Raw genomic sequence first — 16,983 nt, forward strand, 5'->3', positions numbered from 1 at the left:
GCAAATAAGTATTTAGTAAACCACTAACTGTGCAAGTTCTCCCACTTGAAAATATTAGCGAGGCCTGCAATTGTCAACATGGGTAAACCTCAACCATGAGAGACAGAATGTGGAAAGAAAAAAAACAGAAAATCACATTGTTTGATTTTTAAAGAATTTATTTCCAAATTAGAGTGGAAAATAAGTATTTGGTCAATACCAAAAGTTCATCTCAAACTTTGTTATGTACCCTTTGTTGGCAATAACGGAGGCCAAATTTTTTCTGTAACTCTTCACAAGCTTTTCACACACTGTTGCTGGTATTTTGGCCCATTCCTCCATGCAGATCTCCTCTAGAGCAGTAGTGATGTTTTGGGGCTGTCGTTGGGCAACACAGACTTTCAACTCCCTCCACAGATTTTCTATGGGGTTGAGATCTGGAGACTGGCTAGGCCACTCCAGGACCTTGAAATGCTTCTTACGAAGCCACTCCTTTGTTGCCCTGGCTGTGTGTTTGGGATCATTGTCATGTTGAAAGACCCAGCCACGTGTCATCTTCAATGCACTTGCTGACGGAAGGAGATTTTTACTCAAAATCTCTCGATACGTGGCCCCATTCATTCTTTCCTCTACACAGATCAGTTGTCCTGGTCCCTTTGCAGAAAAACGGCCCCAAAGCATGATGTTTCCACCCCTATGCTTCACAGTGGGTATGGTGTTCTTTGGATGCAATTCAGTATTCTTTCTCTTCCAAACACGAGAACCTGTGTTTCTACCAAAAAGTTATATTTTGGTTTCATCTGAACATAACACATTCTCCCAGTCCTCTTCTGGATCATCCAAATGCTCTCTAGCGAACCGCAGACGGGCCTGGACGTGTACTTTCTTCAGCAGGGGGACACGTCTGGCAGTGCAGGATTTGAGTCCCTGGCGGCGCATTGTGTTACTGATAGTAGCCTTTGTTACTGTTGTCCCAGCTCTCTGTCGGCCATTCACTAGGTCCCCCCGTGTGGTTCTGGGATTTTTGCTCACCGTTCTTGTTATCATTTTGACGCCACGGGGTGAGATCTTGCATGGAGCCCCAGATCGAGGGAGATTATCAGTGGTCTTGTATGTCTTCCATTTTCTAATAATTGTTTCCACAGTTGATTTCTTTACACCAAGCGTTTTACCTATTGCAGATTCAGTCTTCCCAGTCTGATGAAGGTCTACAATTTTGTCTCTGGTGTCCTTCGACAGCTCTTTGGTCTTGGCCATAGTGGAGTTTGGAGTGTGACTGACTGAGGTCGTGTACAGGTGTATTTTATACCGATAATGAGTTAAACAGGTGCCATTAATACAGGTAACGAGTGGAGCCTCGTTAGAAGAAGTTAGACCTCTTTGACAGCCAGAAATCTTGCTTGTATGTAGGAGACCAAATACTTATTTTCCACTCTAATTTGGAAATAAATTCTTTAAAAATCAAACAATGTGATTTTCTGGGTTTTTTTCCACATTCTGTTTCTATGGTTGAGGTTTACCCATGTTGACAATTACAGGCTTCTCTAATCTTTTCAAGTAGGAGAACTTGCACAATTGGTGGTTGACTAAATACTTTTTTGCCCGACAGTATGCTTCTGCTGAGAAAATCAAAGTGATAGTGACGGTTGGTGGTTTATATCATCTTCCCCTCTTGGCTCATGTGACAATATAAATTTACATTTTGAATACACAGTAATTTTAGCATATGCACTTCCTAGGCAATTTCCTCTGCAGTAAAGTTCACAATTGTTTAAATAGCCCCATGTAATTTCTGTGTGTTTTTTTTAATGAGCTATGTTGAAGGAGGTTGTTTCACTTCCTCAACACCATGACCCCACAAAAATGCATTTAGTACAGTTACAGAAGTGACAGATGAATTATTTTACTTCTACACCTTCAGCAACTGTTTGAAAGAATAAACTTTGAGTCTGTCTTGTGACTTTTTATTTCTTGACTTGAGATTTTTAGACTGACTCCAGAGGAGGAAGGGAACGCTTAACAGGCAAAAAAAGAAGCATTAACTGTTTGTTTTCTCGTGTAGGGTCAGGCAAAATCATCTGACACATTTGTAGGTTTAATAAAAGCCAAATAAAGTAAAGAAATAAAAAAGTGTTTTTATTTTTGAAAAGTACATACAGTGGGGCAAATAAGTATTTAGTCAACCACCAATTGTGCAAGTTCCCCTACTTGAAAATATTAGAGAGGCCTTTATTTGTCAACATGGGTAAACCTCAACAATGGTAGACAGAATGTGGGGGAAAAAAACCCTGAAAATCACATTGTTTGATTTTTAAAGAATTTATTTCCAAATTAGAGTGGAAAATAAGTATTTGGTCAACTACAAACAAGCAAGATTTCTGGCTGTCAAAGAGGTCTAACTTCTTCTAACGAGGTCTAACGAGGCTCAACTCGTTACCTGTATTAATGGCACCTGTTTTCACTCATTACTGGTATAAAAGACACCTGCCCACAATCTCAGTCACTCACACTCCAAACTCCACTATGGCCAAGACCAAAGAGCTGTCGAAGGACACCAGAGACAAAATTGTAGACCTGCACCAGGCTGGGAAGACTGAATCTGCAATAGGTAAAATGCTTGGTGTAAAGAAATCAACTGTGGAAACAATTATTAGAAAATGGAAGACATACAAGACCACTGATAATCTCCCTCGATCTGGGGCTCCATGCAAGATCTCACCCCGTGGCGTCAAAATGACAACAAGCACAGTGAGCAAAAATCCCAGAACCACACGGGGGGACCTAGTGAATGACCTACAGAGAGCTGGGACCACAGTAACAATTGCTACTATCAGTAACACAATGCGCCGCCAGGGACTCAAATCTTGCGCTGCCAGACGTGTCCCCCTGCTGAAGAAAGTACACATCCAGGCCCATCTGCTGTTCGCTAGAGAGCATTTGGATGATCCAGAAGAGGACTGGGAGAATATGTTATGTTCAGATGAAACCAAAATATAACTTTTTGGTAGAAACACAGGTTCTCGTGTTTGGAAGAGAAAGAATACTGAATTGCATCCGAAGAACACCATACCAACTAAGAAGCATGAGGGTGGAAACATCATACTTTGGGGCTGTTTTTCTGCAAAGGGACCAGGACGACTGATCTGTGTAAAGGAAAGAATGAATGGGGCCATATATCGAGAGATTTTGAGTGAAAATCTCCTTCCGTCAGCAAGGGCATTGAAGATGAGACGTGGCTGGGTCTTTCAGCATGACAATGATCCCAAACACACAGCCAGGGCAACAAAGGAGTGACTTCGTAAGAAGCATTTCAAGGTCCTGGAGTGGCCTAGCCAGTCTCCAGATCTCAACCCCATAGAAAATCTGTGGAGGGAGTTGAAAGTCCGTGTTGCCCAACGACAGCCCTGCTCTAGAGGAGATCTGCATGGAGGAATGGGCCAAAATACCAGCAACAGTGTGTGAAAAGCTTGTGAAGAGTTACAGAAAACGTTTGGCCTCCGTTATTGCCAACAAAGGGTACATACTGTAAAAAAAGTATTGAGATGGACTTTTGGTATTGACCAAATACTTATTTTCCACCATGATTTGCAGATATTTTTTTTTAAATCAATGTGATCTTCTGTTTTTTTCCCCACATTCTGTTTCTCATGGTTGATGTTTACCCATGTTGACAATTACAGGCCTCTCTAATATTTTCAAATGGGAGAACTTGCACAATTAGTGGTTGACTAAATACTTATTTGCCCCACTGTATCATGCCAATTTGTTTCATTAGGTTAGGAAAAAAATGCCATTATATGCAATTTTCAAAACTAAAAACACATTTTTGTTTCTTTATTTTATTTGGCTTTTATTAAACCTACAAATGTACAAAAGAGTTAATAATTAACTTCGAAAGCATTTACAAATCCATTTTTTTTAGAGCTATTGACATGGAAAACAGAAAAGCAGAAATGGCGAATCGCGATAGTGGTGAGAAAAGAGGAAGAGAGAAGGTGATTAAGAGCCTTTAAGAGGCGATATTAAAACAGAGCTCACCTTATCGACTTGTATCGCGTTGAAATCCCAGCGCTGTTGAACTCATGTTGTCCCAAAGGTAAGATTCTAAAGTTCTTTTGACTTTAAGACAATATTTCAGATTGCTACAGGAATACAAATCATGCAGAACATCGAAATCTGTTCAGCAAGTGTATTTTTGTTTTTCAGGGGTGACGTAGTGATCCTCTTGATTATTTCCTTCTTATATGCAGTATGCATGTCTCCAGGGATGGATGACAACCAATTTAAAACGTGCGTTACTTCAAGAAAGAGAGTCCAAAACCTGTCCAACCAAAATCGAACATCCTTTCCCTTGAATCTTTCCAACACCCTGGAATACTTGGATATATCTCACAACTACATTCCAAGTATCACTGCCCTGAATTTTCCCCAACTGCCTCTGCTGTGTTTTCTGAAAGCAACTCATTGCGGGCTGAGGGAAATTTCTCCGCATGTGTTTCAGTATATTCCCGCACTCCAAATTCTCAATATATCCTCAAACGACTTAAGAATCATTCCCGACATGACACTGCCGCAACTGACAGTCTTAGATTTGTCCGACAATCTTTACGAGCGCTATAAGCTACCGGACTGTTTTCAGAACCTGACAAATCTTCAAGTGCTCTCATTAGGAAGTAAAGCGGCCTTGTCAGTTCAATTAAATGACTTGAAACCAGTAATGAACATTTCCTTGCAACATTTGCTGTTGAGTGCAGGAGTTCCCTGGCGAATGTATGAACCGGGAGCTCTCGGGATGTTGTCCCTCCAGAAATTGTCCCTCTTTGTGAACTTCTGCGGGCGCTTCGATATGTTCGACAAAATCCTTGTGGATTTCAACGTGACACGAGCGAGTGCCTTGAAGTTGATCACCATGTTTTCAGACGACTGCAACGTCACCGGGGACCCCTTCCAGAATTTAGAAGCAATGCCGCATGTGCGAAATGTCACCGTAGAAAACACCTGGCTAAACACCTCATTCCTGGAGATATTCTTGAAGAACATTTGGCTGTCCTCTGTTCAGCACTTAAAGTTTATCAACATCACGTACAATGAAGATACACCTGATGGTTTACAGTTTCATTTCCACCCTGTCAATCACAACATTAGTCTTCGCTTTGTCTCATTTGATGGAGTGTTACATCGTCAATACAAATATCCCACACTGAACATCAGCTTTGATGACCTTTCAAATGTGAATTACGTGAAGTTTTCTGGTAGCGGCATGATCATTTTGCCCTGTAAACTCTTAACCACCATGCCTTCGTTGGAGACCCTGGATATGTCAGGCAACCTCTTGAAAGATTCGGGCTTCTGGTGGCACGAGTGTTCCTACACCTCAGTCTTCCCGAAGCTGAAGCGCCTTTTGTTGAGCAAGAACAGTTTCCGCTCGCTGTCCTTCATTTCGAAGAGGACGCATGAAATGAAACACCTGGAGTCAATTGATTTGAGCTTTAACTCCATCGAACTGGACGCCCAATGCATATGGCCCAATCATTTGATTGAGCTCAATCTCGGGAATAATAATCTTGGCAGCAAGGTTTTTGAGTATCTGTCGCCACATGTTGAGCGAATTCTCTTAGAGAAAACGGGAATCACTGCCTTAACCCAAAAGGACCTGTCTCAGTTTCCGAAGCTGAAATACCTGTATCTTAGTTCTAACAGCATTCAGGCGCTTCCAGAACATCTCAACGCCCCGAACCTGATCAGTCTCTACGTGGACCAGAATGCGATCACAACTCTTTCTCAGCAAGTCTTGCAGGGACTTCCTAAACTTCAGAACATCAAAGCTGGAAACAATCCCTTCAGTTGTTCCTGTGACCTACATTGGTTCATCACAGACTTAAACAAATCTTTGCTTTTGGACTGGCCCTTGGATTATTCCTGTAGCACCCCAGTGAAGTTGGCAGACCTGCCACTGTCTGAGTACAAAACCAGTGCAATCTCATGTGAGACATGGCTCCAAACTATCGTTGCTTTCTCTGTCTTACTCTTGGTTGGAACAACTTTGGGCCTGCTTTTTTATAAACTGGATGGCGTGTGGTACACAAAGATGTTATGGGTGTGGATTCGAGTGAAGAGGAGAGGCAAGAAACGTTCACACCTGCTAAAGAAAGTATCATTTTCTTACCACGCATTCGTCTCATACAGTCACCAGGATTCCCACTTTGTGAGCAGTGAGCTGGCGCCCGCCTTGGAGAAAGCCGGCTTTTCGCTTTGTGTTCACGAACGTGACTTTGTCCCCGGCGATTGGATCATCGACAACATCATCAACTGCGTGGAGTCCAGCTACAAAACACTCTTCGTCCTCTCCAAACATTTCGTGCAGAGCGAGTGGTGCAACTACGAGCTCTTCTTCGCCCAGCACAGAGCCATCAACATCCAGCAGGACTCTTTGGTGTTCATCCTGTTGGAACCCATCCCGACTGATTGCCTGCCCAAAAAGTTCTTGAGATTGAGAAGCTTGCTCCAGCAGCAGACGTACCTGGAATGGCCCAAAGATGAGCGGAAGCAGCAAGTGTTTTGGGCGAGTCTCAAATCCATGTTGCGGATGGCGGACAAATCTGTGGCTTTGAAGAAATTGGCCGTGGATCTTTCAGATACAGCCGCCCTAATGTCCGACCATGATTAATAGACGTGTGGTTCCGTTTTGGATGGAAAATTGACAATAGCTTCTGTACCAGTGGTTCTTAACCTGGTTTTGATCGAACCCCAGGGGTTCGGTGAAGGTTAAGACACGCAGGGCCCTATTTTTGGATGTTGACCAAATCTAGGCAAAGTGGCGTTTTAGACTGTTTTGGACTGGTTAGTCCCCAATTTTCAGGCTTTATTCCAATTATTTCAACTGCTAGTCCTCCATCTGATGGGAGGAGAAACGGGTTTGCTCAGTGGAAGGTTGACTCTCACTTGGTATGAGGAAGAACAACAGACCTACGGGTAACGTGCACTGTGTTTACATTGAGAAAAAAAACCATTTGAGTCACATTTTATGGCATGAAAATAGTATGTGAGGCAAGGATTGGATAAAATGAGAGCGTCGACATGAAAACTAAAATAGAAACAGTGTGAAATGAATAGTTAAATTTTCCAATGTGAAAAGTATATCAAAAGGCAAAACTATTTGTTGTAAATTCACTCTGTTTATTGGATTTGTGAGAACGTTCATGTTTTTTTTTTTTTTTAACATTTGCTTTGTGTAGAAATTTGGCGATCATTTTGTGGGTTTTTCATTAAATTTGGCGCATTCGGCCAGTCTGTATTTTTACAAACATTCTGTTGAAATGAGAACTTTGAATAGAAATTCACTTGGGTTTTAGCTTGTTCGCTTAGATATATCGATTTTGAATTTGAAAAAAAAAAAAAAAAAAAATCTAATTTAAAGGGTTTGGTTAATGCACGTGTAAAACTCACGGGGTTCGGTAACTTTAGCAAGGTTAAGAACCACTGTTCTATACATATAGTTAGGCTTCACGATCTTGGGAACAACTTACATGTTTTTTTTTTTTTTTTAATTAATGTATGGAGGTAGATTTGTGTCTTTATTATTCAATCCCAAAAAAAGTTGCTTCAATCAAATAAAAAGTTGCTTCAATCAAAATATATATTTTCAAATCAAAGAAAAAGTCACTTCAATAAAAAAAAAAAAAATGTGTTAGAATGCAAAAATAAATTTGAAACTCAAAAAAATATATATTTGAAAACTTTTTTTTTTTTTTTGATTGAAACAACATTTTTGATTCAAGTCATGTGGTTTTTGCGTTTGGACCACATTTTGAAGTTGAAGTTGAATCTTTTTGTCAAAATGATTCCATCAAAAAAAAGTGCCTTCAAAACTTTTTCCACTTCAAAAAAAAAAAAGTGAGTTCAAAACTTTTTCCACTTCAAAAAAAACAAAAAAACAAAAAAGAGTTTAAATTTTTTTGCTTTTCAAAAAAGTGACACTTCAATAAAAAAAAAAAATATATATATATCAAATAATAAAATATATTTTCCCCAAAAATATATATTTTTGCAAATGATTTTTTTTCTTTGATTAAATTTTTTTTCAAAGTTTTTTATTTTATTTTTTTTTAAATTGAAACAACATTTTTGATTGAAGTCATGTGGTTTTTGCGTTTGGACCACATTTTGAAGTTGAAGTTGAATCTTTGTGTCAAAATGATTCAATCGAAAAAAAAGTGCCTTCAAAACTTTTCCGCTTCAAAAAAAAAAGTGCGTTCAAAACGTTTTCCACTTCAAAAAAAAAAAAAAAAAAAAAAAGTTTAATTTTTTTTGCTTTTCAAAAAAGTGACACTTCAATAAAAAAAATATATATTTCAAATAATAAAATATATTTTCAAAAAAAATTTTTTTTGCAAGTGATTTTTTTCTTTGATTAAAAATAGTTTTTTTGACTTTTATCGCGATTTAATGATTTAGACACAAATGTCCTACCCCTAATATGGCTCAAACACAAAAAGGATTGCTTCAATCAAAGAAAACGGTTTGAATGAAAAATAAAGTGTTCAAATGCGAATTTCTGAGTCTCAAATATTTTTGCACATTCAAACCTTTTTTTCTACAATTGAATTTTATAAAAAATTTTTGATTGAAGTGATTTTTCTTTTGAAAATATATATTTTTTTGTTTGAAGCAACTTATTTTTTGATTGAATAATAAAGACATAAATGTCCTCGCCAAAATGCGCAAAATTACATGACCTCAATCAAAAATGTTGTTTCAATCAAAAAAACTTAAATAAAAAAAAAAAAAATTCAATCAAAGAAAAAGTTTTCAAATATATTTTTTTGAGTTTCAAATTTATTTTTGCATTCAGACACTTTTTTTTTTTTTTTGGATTGAAGTGACCTTTTCTCCGATTGAAAATATATATTTTGATTGAAGCAACTTTTGTTTTTTTGATTGAATAATAAAGACACAAATCTACCTCCATATTAATGCAAATGTTCAAAGGTTGCTCTCACTTTTAGCTGCCTCTAACTTGAATAAATGTGTGCTTTGTAGTGCAGCTTGTTTTACTCCCAATAAATTTGTAAGATATGAAATTCTGTGTGAAGTCAAGTTAAAACGGTCTACTCCAATGATGTCATGAACTCACACACAAATAGTGAAATATTATTTTATATGCGTCAGTTGAGAAAATAAAAGAAAGAGTGATGGGAAGCAGTGTAATTAACTTCCTCTTTTTGTTCGCGAATCAATATTTACATCCCTCCCTCCTTTAGAGATGTGTAACAACTTCTCTATTTTAACAGATGCACTTATTCAGCAATTTCCTTTTCAGTCAAATGCAAAATGTATCTGACTGTAACAGCGGAGCCACAATTTTCAAACATTATATTTCTGTGGATATTTTAAACCGACAGTAGCTTTGTCAAGTGTTAAAGTAATTCAGACATACAGTGGGGCAAATAAGTATTTAGTCAACCACTAATTGTGCAAGTTCTCCCACTTGAAAATATTAGGGAGGCCTGTAATTGTCAACATGGGTAAACCTCAACCATGAGTGACAGAATGTGGGAAAGAAAACCCAGAAAATCAGATTGTTTGTTTTTAAATAATTTATTTGCAAATCATGGTGGAAAATAAGTATTTGGTCTATACCAAAAGTTCATCTCAATATTTTGTTATGTACCCTTTGTTGGCAATAACGGAGTCCAAACGTTTTCTGTAACTCTTCACAAGCTTTTCACACACTGCTGTTGGTATTTTGGCCCATTCCTCCATGCAGATCTCCTCTAGAAGAGTGATGTTTTGGGGCTGTCGTTGGGCAACACGGACTTTCAACTCCCTCCTCACCCCGTGGCGTCAAAATGATAACAAGAACGGGGAGCAAAAATCCCACAACCACACGGGGGGACCTAGTGAATGACCTACAGAGAGCTGGGACCACAGTAACAACATCAGTAACACAATGCGCCGCCAGGGACTCAAATCCTGCACTGCCAGACGTGTCCCCCTGCTGAAGAAAGTACACGTCCAGGCCCGTCTGCGGTTCGCTAGAGAGCATTTGGATGATCCAGAAGAGGACTGGGAGAATGTGTTATGGTCAGATCAAACCAAAATAGAACTTTTTGGTAGAAAAACAGGTTCTCGTGTTTGGAGTAGAAAGAATACTGAATTGCATCTGAAGAACACCATACCCACTGTGAAGCAAGGGGTTGGAAACATCATGCTTTGGGGCTGTTTTTCTGCAAAGGGACCAGGACGACTCATCTGTGTAAAGGAAAGAATGAATGGGGCCATGTATCGAGAGATTTTGAGTGAAAATCTCCTTCCATCAGCAAGGGCATTGAAGATGAGACGTGGCTGGGTCTTTTAGCGTGACAATGATCCCAAACACACAGCCAGGGCAACAAAGGAGTGGCTTCGTAAGAAGCATTTCAAAGTCCTGGAGTGGCCTAGCCAGTCTCCAGGTCTCAACCCCATAGAAAATCTGCGGAGGGAGTTGAAAGTCCGTGTTCCCCAACGACAGCCCCAAAACATCACTGCTCTAGAGGAGATCTTTATGGAGGAATGGGCCAAAATACCAGCAACAATGTGTGAAAAGCTTGTGAAGAGTTACAGAAAGCGTTTGCCCTCCGTTATTGCCAACAAAGGGGATATAACAAAGCATTGAGATGAACTTTTGGTATTGACCAAATACTTATTTTCCACCATGATTTGCAAATAAATTCTTTAAAAATCAAACAATGTGATTTTCAGTTTTTTTTATTTTCACATTCTGTCTCTCATGGTTGAGGTTTACCCATGTTGACAAATAAAGGCCTCTCTAATATTTTCAAGTGGGAGAACTTGCACAATTAGTGGTTGACTAAATACTTATTTGCCCCACTGTACATGCATCCCTCATAAATGCACTGATCAACTTGGGCTCCCTAGCAGCGTTTAAAAGAAAATATAAGGACAGTATTCATAGTCGCTAGGTGTCTGACCTCCAGTATTAAAAAATAAATAAAGGTGTTTTGCCAGACACACAGATACCACATAGTGTTCCCATAACAAAAAGTGGGAGGAATTTCAGAGGCAAAAGATGATAAAGTAGTCATAACATGCTCTAGTAATCAGCTCTGTCGCTAAGACAGAACATTCCAACTGCTGACATACGCGAATGCGAGCTTTGATTAAATCTGCAACAATTGCTCACCCTAATCAATGAGCAAACAGATGACTGACAGCTTTACCCAAGTGTTACGTCGAATCAATGACTTTTGGGAAGAAAATTTATGTAAAAAAAAAAAAAAAAAAATACTGTACATGTACCACAATGTGAAATGCCTACTCTATCATGAAATGATGTGCGTCCTTGGTCTAATGGGGACGGGATTTAATAAGCCAAGGCTTCTCCCGTAAGCCCTTGACTTTTCTTCGGGTTAATCTGATCATCATGCTATCTTGTAACTGTCAACGATACCGATGATGATGACAATAAACAATTACAAGTAAAAATGTAATGTGGAATTTGCTCACATAAAGAATTAAGAACAAAAAATAGAATCTCCAAAACACCTATAAGATAAACTGTTAAAATGTGAGTGGTTTGCCCCACTCCTGTCCATTAGCTTACTACTTAACCATGCATTGAAGGAAGTCATGTGTGGCAGAATCTTTCAACCGGCAGCGCATGCCGGCGGATGATAGGAGAACAACTTCATTCGACACTTTTACTGATCCAAAGTCCCAAAATTTTCTGCCGCTCTCTGTATTCAATGGATTCGTCACGAATGTTGTTTTCACTTGAAATCCAAGGTTTGTCTTTAACAACATACTTAAATGATATTTAAATATAGTGCGCAGATTGTACCTAATACAGTGGTATGAAAAAGTATAAAAACATTTTTGGAATGTCTCACATTTTTGCATAAAATCACCATCAAATGTGATCTGATCTTTGCAAAATCCCACAGATGAAAAAACAGTGTCTGCTTTAACTAAAAACACCCTAACATTTATAGGTTTTCATATTTTAATGAGGCTAGTATGCAAACAATGACAGAAGGGGGAAAAAATAAGTAAATAAACCATCACATTTTTCGGACTATAAGTCGCAGCAGCCATAAAATGCCCAACGAAGTGGAAAAAAACATACATAAGTCACACCGGAGTATAAGTCGCATTTTGGGGGGAAATTTACTTGATAAAATCCAACATATAGAACAGATATGTCATCTTGTAATGCAATTAAAAAAAAAATACAATAGAGAACCTCATGCTGAATACAGTCAGTACAGTATGATAATGTTACATGATGCCTGAACAACAAAATGCGAACGTGGCGGGTATGTTAACGTAACATAGCTATTAAGACTTATTCAGATAACTATACCATAAAGAACATGCTAACAAGTTTACCAAACCATTAGTGTCACTCCAAAACACCAAAATAACATGAGAAATGATATAATAATGTGTTAATAATTTCAGACCTAAGTCACTCCAGAGTATAAGTCGCACCCCCAGCCAAGCTATGAAAAAAAACTTCAGTCTGAAAGATACGGTAATATTTTGTGCCCCCCCCCCCCCCCCCCCCCCCCCTGGCAGCAATAGCTTCAACTAGACCAGGGGTGTCCAAACTTTTTGCATTGGGGGCCAGATTTGTTGTGGTAAAAATGTGGGGGGCTGACCTTGGCTAACGTCCTTTATGTAGAACAATATATTTAGGCAAATTTTAGCAAGCCATTCTGTGTGTCATATTTGCTTTATTACTATTTTTAATTCCTAATTTTAACAATCTCGCAACTAGCCTTTGTGGTGTTCTCTTTCAACTTTCCTGGCTCTGAAATACTGCTGCTGTAAAATTAAACTAGCTTCAAGTTCCTTCAATTTCTCGCTACGTATCTTCCCTGTAATCTTGTCGTACATGTCAGCGTGTCTTGTTTGGTAATATCGCCTCACATTAAACTCTTTTAAAACAGTTACTGTCTCTTTGCAAATGAGGCAGACACATTTGTTGTGTATTTCAGTGAAGACACATTAGTCCAATTTCCACCTATCCTTGAAGTGTCGGCCGTCGCAGTCAACTTTCTTTTTTTTTTTTTTTTGTGTTTATTGTCGCCATTTTAGAAAATTGGGAGTAAAGGGTCACACAGGGTAATGTTGCTTAGAGTGCTGCCTCCTTTTAGTGGATAAATGAGGAGCAGCATTTAATGTGTAAGCTGGTATCAGTACTGCTGACCAACATATTAAAGTCTGTGTGCGGGCCAGACGTTATTGATTTTATGACAGAGGCTGGGGGCCGGATGAAATTTGGCCACGGGCCGCATTTGGCCCCGGGGCCGGACTTTGGACATGTGTGAACTAGACGCTTCCTGTAGCTGCGGATTAGTCTGGCACATCAATCAGGATTAATCTTGGCCCATTGTTCTCTACAAAACTGGTGTAGTTTAGTCAGATTTCTGGGATGTCTGGCATGAATCCCTGTCTTTAGGTCACGCCACAGCATCTCAATGGGGTTCAAGTCTGGATTTTGACTGAGCCACTCCAGAAGATGTATTTTGTTCTTCTGAAACCATTCTGTATTTGAATTACTTCTGTGTTTTCGATCATTGTCTTGTTGCAGCATCCATCCTCTTTTTAGCTTCAACTGTCGGACAGACAGCCTCAGGTTTTCCTGCAAAACTTTTGAATTCATTCTTCCATTAATGATTGCAAGTTGTCCAGGCCCTGAGGAAGCGAAACAGCCCGAAATCATGATGCTTCCTCCACCATGCTTCACGGAAGGGATGAAGTCTTGATGTTGGTGAGCTGTAAGTTCGTACCGCAGGTCTAAATGCGCGAATCCGATTTTTTTCGTGTTTTTCCGACTCGAGAGAGGCATTAACTTGACGGTCTGAACGGGTCAAGTCGCATAGAAGTGGACCATTTTAAATCCGATCTGGGTCACTTTCCTACGTAGTTTAAAATCGATCTGGGCCACATTTTTCCAGAACGTCGCACCGGTCTGAACTGTCAAGTCTACCAAATCGAAATTCATGCAGCAATGACGTCATCAAAGGGGAGTGAGACATGGTGCTACAGTAGCGGTGTAGCTGTGCGTTAGCGCCTAGCTTGCCTTGAACACGGCTTTTGGGGTAGGGTCGGGATTGACAACAGTCATAAAAAAATTAAATGGGTTGAGGATAAGCCTGAGAGTTCTTGGTTTTCTCTCTGCTCCATATGAGCAATATTTCAAGATCGCTTACATGGCCAAGTCAGGGCAAACTGTCCGTATGTGTGTGTGTCATGCATGGACAGTTCGCGCATGCTATCGATCCATATAAACTTTGAATATGAGACTAAACAGGGATTATTTATGTCTGTTGTTTGTATCCTCTTTTTGGAAATAAAAATATGATCACCCTGGAATGACATACAGCTTGTGTAATCTGTTCTGATGCTTCTGCGCATGCTGGTCATTTTGCTGAGCGCATGTCAGACTGCGAATTAGTGCGCATGCGTGATACTTGAACGGGCTCAAAGGACAAAGGCAGTCTGAACGGGCACGTCAAAAAATCAGACCTAGCCTTAGTCTCCGTAGGCAGAGGGTTCACTTATTTTTCCACCTTCTGTCATTTTTTGCATGCTGTCCTCACTAAAATGAGAAAACCTATAAATGTTTGGGTGGTTTTAGTTAAAGCAGACACTGTTTTTTCATCTGTGTGATTTTGACAAAGATCAGCTCACATTTGAATGGGATTTTATGCAGAAATGTGAGAAATTCAGATACTTTTTCATCCTACTGTAATTGTTTAAGAACAAGGGTTTAAAAAAATACAACTGAACACAAAGCCATGTAGCAGTGAAACATGCATTTATTAGAGTTAAAAAAAAAAATTGACGAACCGTTGTTCTAAACAACCTTTTGATCGTATGTTTTGTATGTCTACAAATGTCCACTTGATGGCAGCGTATACTCACTGGAAGTTTAATCCAATAGACTTGAAGGCAGATGTGTGAAAGCAAAAAAAATCCAGTCACCTTTTGTAATGTGCTCGCCTGACAAAAATGCCCGCTAGTTGTTCCTCATGGTAATGATTATAATTACTGCATTACATGGAAAAGCAAAGCACTGGAGTGTACATTGATAATACAGCAGAATTCATGAGAGCCACTTTCAAGCGAAAGGAAAGCAAGTTCGAAGCTGGCTCGCTCCATGATAAGATACAACTAGTATTTCATTAATATCAATGAGCAGTGGTTGGAATACAATTTATAGTTCTGCGTTTTCTCTTGTACTCAGCAGAGCTTGCTGCTAATTTAATTTAGCTCAGTCCAGTGGCCACTCCATCTTGATACAATCCTCCACTCTCCCTTCCCAGGCCTGTGCCCCCTTTGACCTCCATCTTATCATCGGCAGAACATGACAATGTCCCACTGGCATTGACAAATGAGCAAAAGAAAGATGTTTTTTCTCCCCAGTGATAGGCATCAGTTAAGTTGTTGAATAATCCAGGGTGCGAAATTGATGTGACCGTATATAAATCTGTGCATCTATAATCTGCAAGTAAGCATGGCACATCTTTGGCGAGACTATACAGTGGCCGTAATGGGTGAAAAATGCAATTTTTGCTTCTCTCACTTACAGTGGGGCAAATAAGTATTTAGTCAACCACTAATTGTGCAAGTTCTCCCACTTGAAAATATTAGAGAGGCCTGTAATTGTCAACATGGGTAAACCTCAACAATGAGAGACAGAATGTGGAAAAAAACCCAAAAAATCACATTGTTTGATTTTTAAAGAATTTATTTGCAAATCATGGTGGAAAATAAGTATTTGGTCAATACCAAAAGTTCATCTCAATGCTTTGTTATGTACCCTTTGTTGGCAACAATGGAGGCCAAACGTTTTCTGCAACTCTTCACAAGCTTTTCACACACTGTTGCTGGTATTTTGACTAATGCAGATTTCCTCTAGAGCAGTGATGTTTTGGGGCTGTCGTTGAGCAACACGGACTTTCTACTCCCTCCACAGATTTTCTATGGGGTTGAGATCTGGAGACTGGCTAGGCCACTCCAGGACCTTAAAATGCTTCTTACGAAGCCACTCCTTTGTTGCCCTGGCTGTGTGTTTGGGATCATTGTCATGCTGAAAGACTCAGCCACGTCTCATCTTCAATGCCCTTGCTGATGGAAGGAGATTTTCACTCAAAATCTCTCGATACAGGGCCCCATTTATTCTTTCCTTTACACAGATCAGTCGTCCTGGTCCCTTTGCAGAAAAACAGCCCCAAAGCATGATGTTTCCACCCCCATGCTTCACAGTGGGCATGGTGCAATTCAGTATTCTTTTTCCTACAAACACAAGAACCTGTGTTTCTACCAAAAAGTTCTATTTTGGTTTCATCTGACCATAACACATTCTCCCAGTCCTCTTCTGGATCATCCAAATGCTCTCTAGCGAACCACAGACGGGCCTGGACGTGTACTTTCTTCAGCAGGGGGACACGTCTGGCAGTGCAGGATTTGAGTCCCTGGCGGCGCATTGTTTTACTGATAGTAGCCTTTGTTACTGTAGTCCCAGCTCTCTGTAGGTCATTCACTAGGTCCCCCTGTGTGGTTCTGGGATTTTTGCTCACCGTTCTTGTTATCATTTTGACGCCACGGGGTGAGGAGGGAGTTGAAAGTCTGTGTTGCTCAACGACAGCCCCAAAACAACACTGCTCTAGAGGAGACCTGCATGGAGGAATGGGCCAAAATACCAGCAAGAGTGTGTGAAAAGCTTGTGAAGAGTTACAAAAAATGTTTGGCCTCCGTTATTGCCAACAAAGGGTACATAACAAAGTATTGAGATGAACTTTTGGTATTGACCAAATACTTATTTTCCACCATGATTTGCAAATAAATTCTTTAAAAATCAAACAATGTGATTTTCTGTTTCTTTTTCCCACATTCTGTCTCTCATGGTTGAGGTTTACCCATTTTGACAATTACAGGCCTCTAATATTTTCAAGTGGGAGAACTTGCACAATTAGTGGTTGAATAAATACTTAT

At 39.6% G+C, this 16,983-nt stretch overlaps 1 protein-coding gene across 1 annotated transcript; it reads left to right on the forward strand.

Annotated features, from left to right (window-relative positions):
* The first annotated feature begins 4,138 nt into the window (after window positions 1–4,138).
* LOC130927927 (toll-like receptor 1) lies at window positions 4,139–6,646 on the forward strand. Its single transcript, XM_057854066.1, has one exon. It carries the CDS (start codon window positions 4,139–4,141, stop codon window positions 6,644–6,646), a length of 2,508 nt encoding a protein of 835 aa, XP_057710049.1.
* Window positions 6,647–16,983: the final 10,337 nt, after the last annotated feature.

The sequence above is a fragment of the Corythoichthys intestinalis genome, chromosome 13, assembly GCF_030265065.1.
Source record: "Corythoichthys intestinalis isolate RoL2023-P3 chromosome 13, ASM3026506v1, whole genome shotgun sequence".
NCBI classification, from domain to species: Eukaryota; Metazoa; Chordata; class Actinopteri; order Syngnathiformes; family Syngnathidae; genus Corythoichthys; species Corythoichthys intestinalis.

What these genes read in the sequence shown, in the direction of transcription:
- LOC130927927 (XM_057854066.1), top strand. Translation starts at nt 4,139, where the DNA reads ATGCAGAACATCGAAATCTGTTCAGCAAGTGTATTTTTGTTTTTCAGG.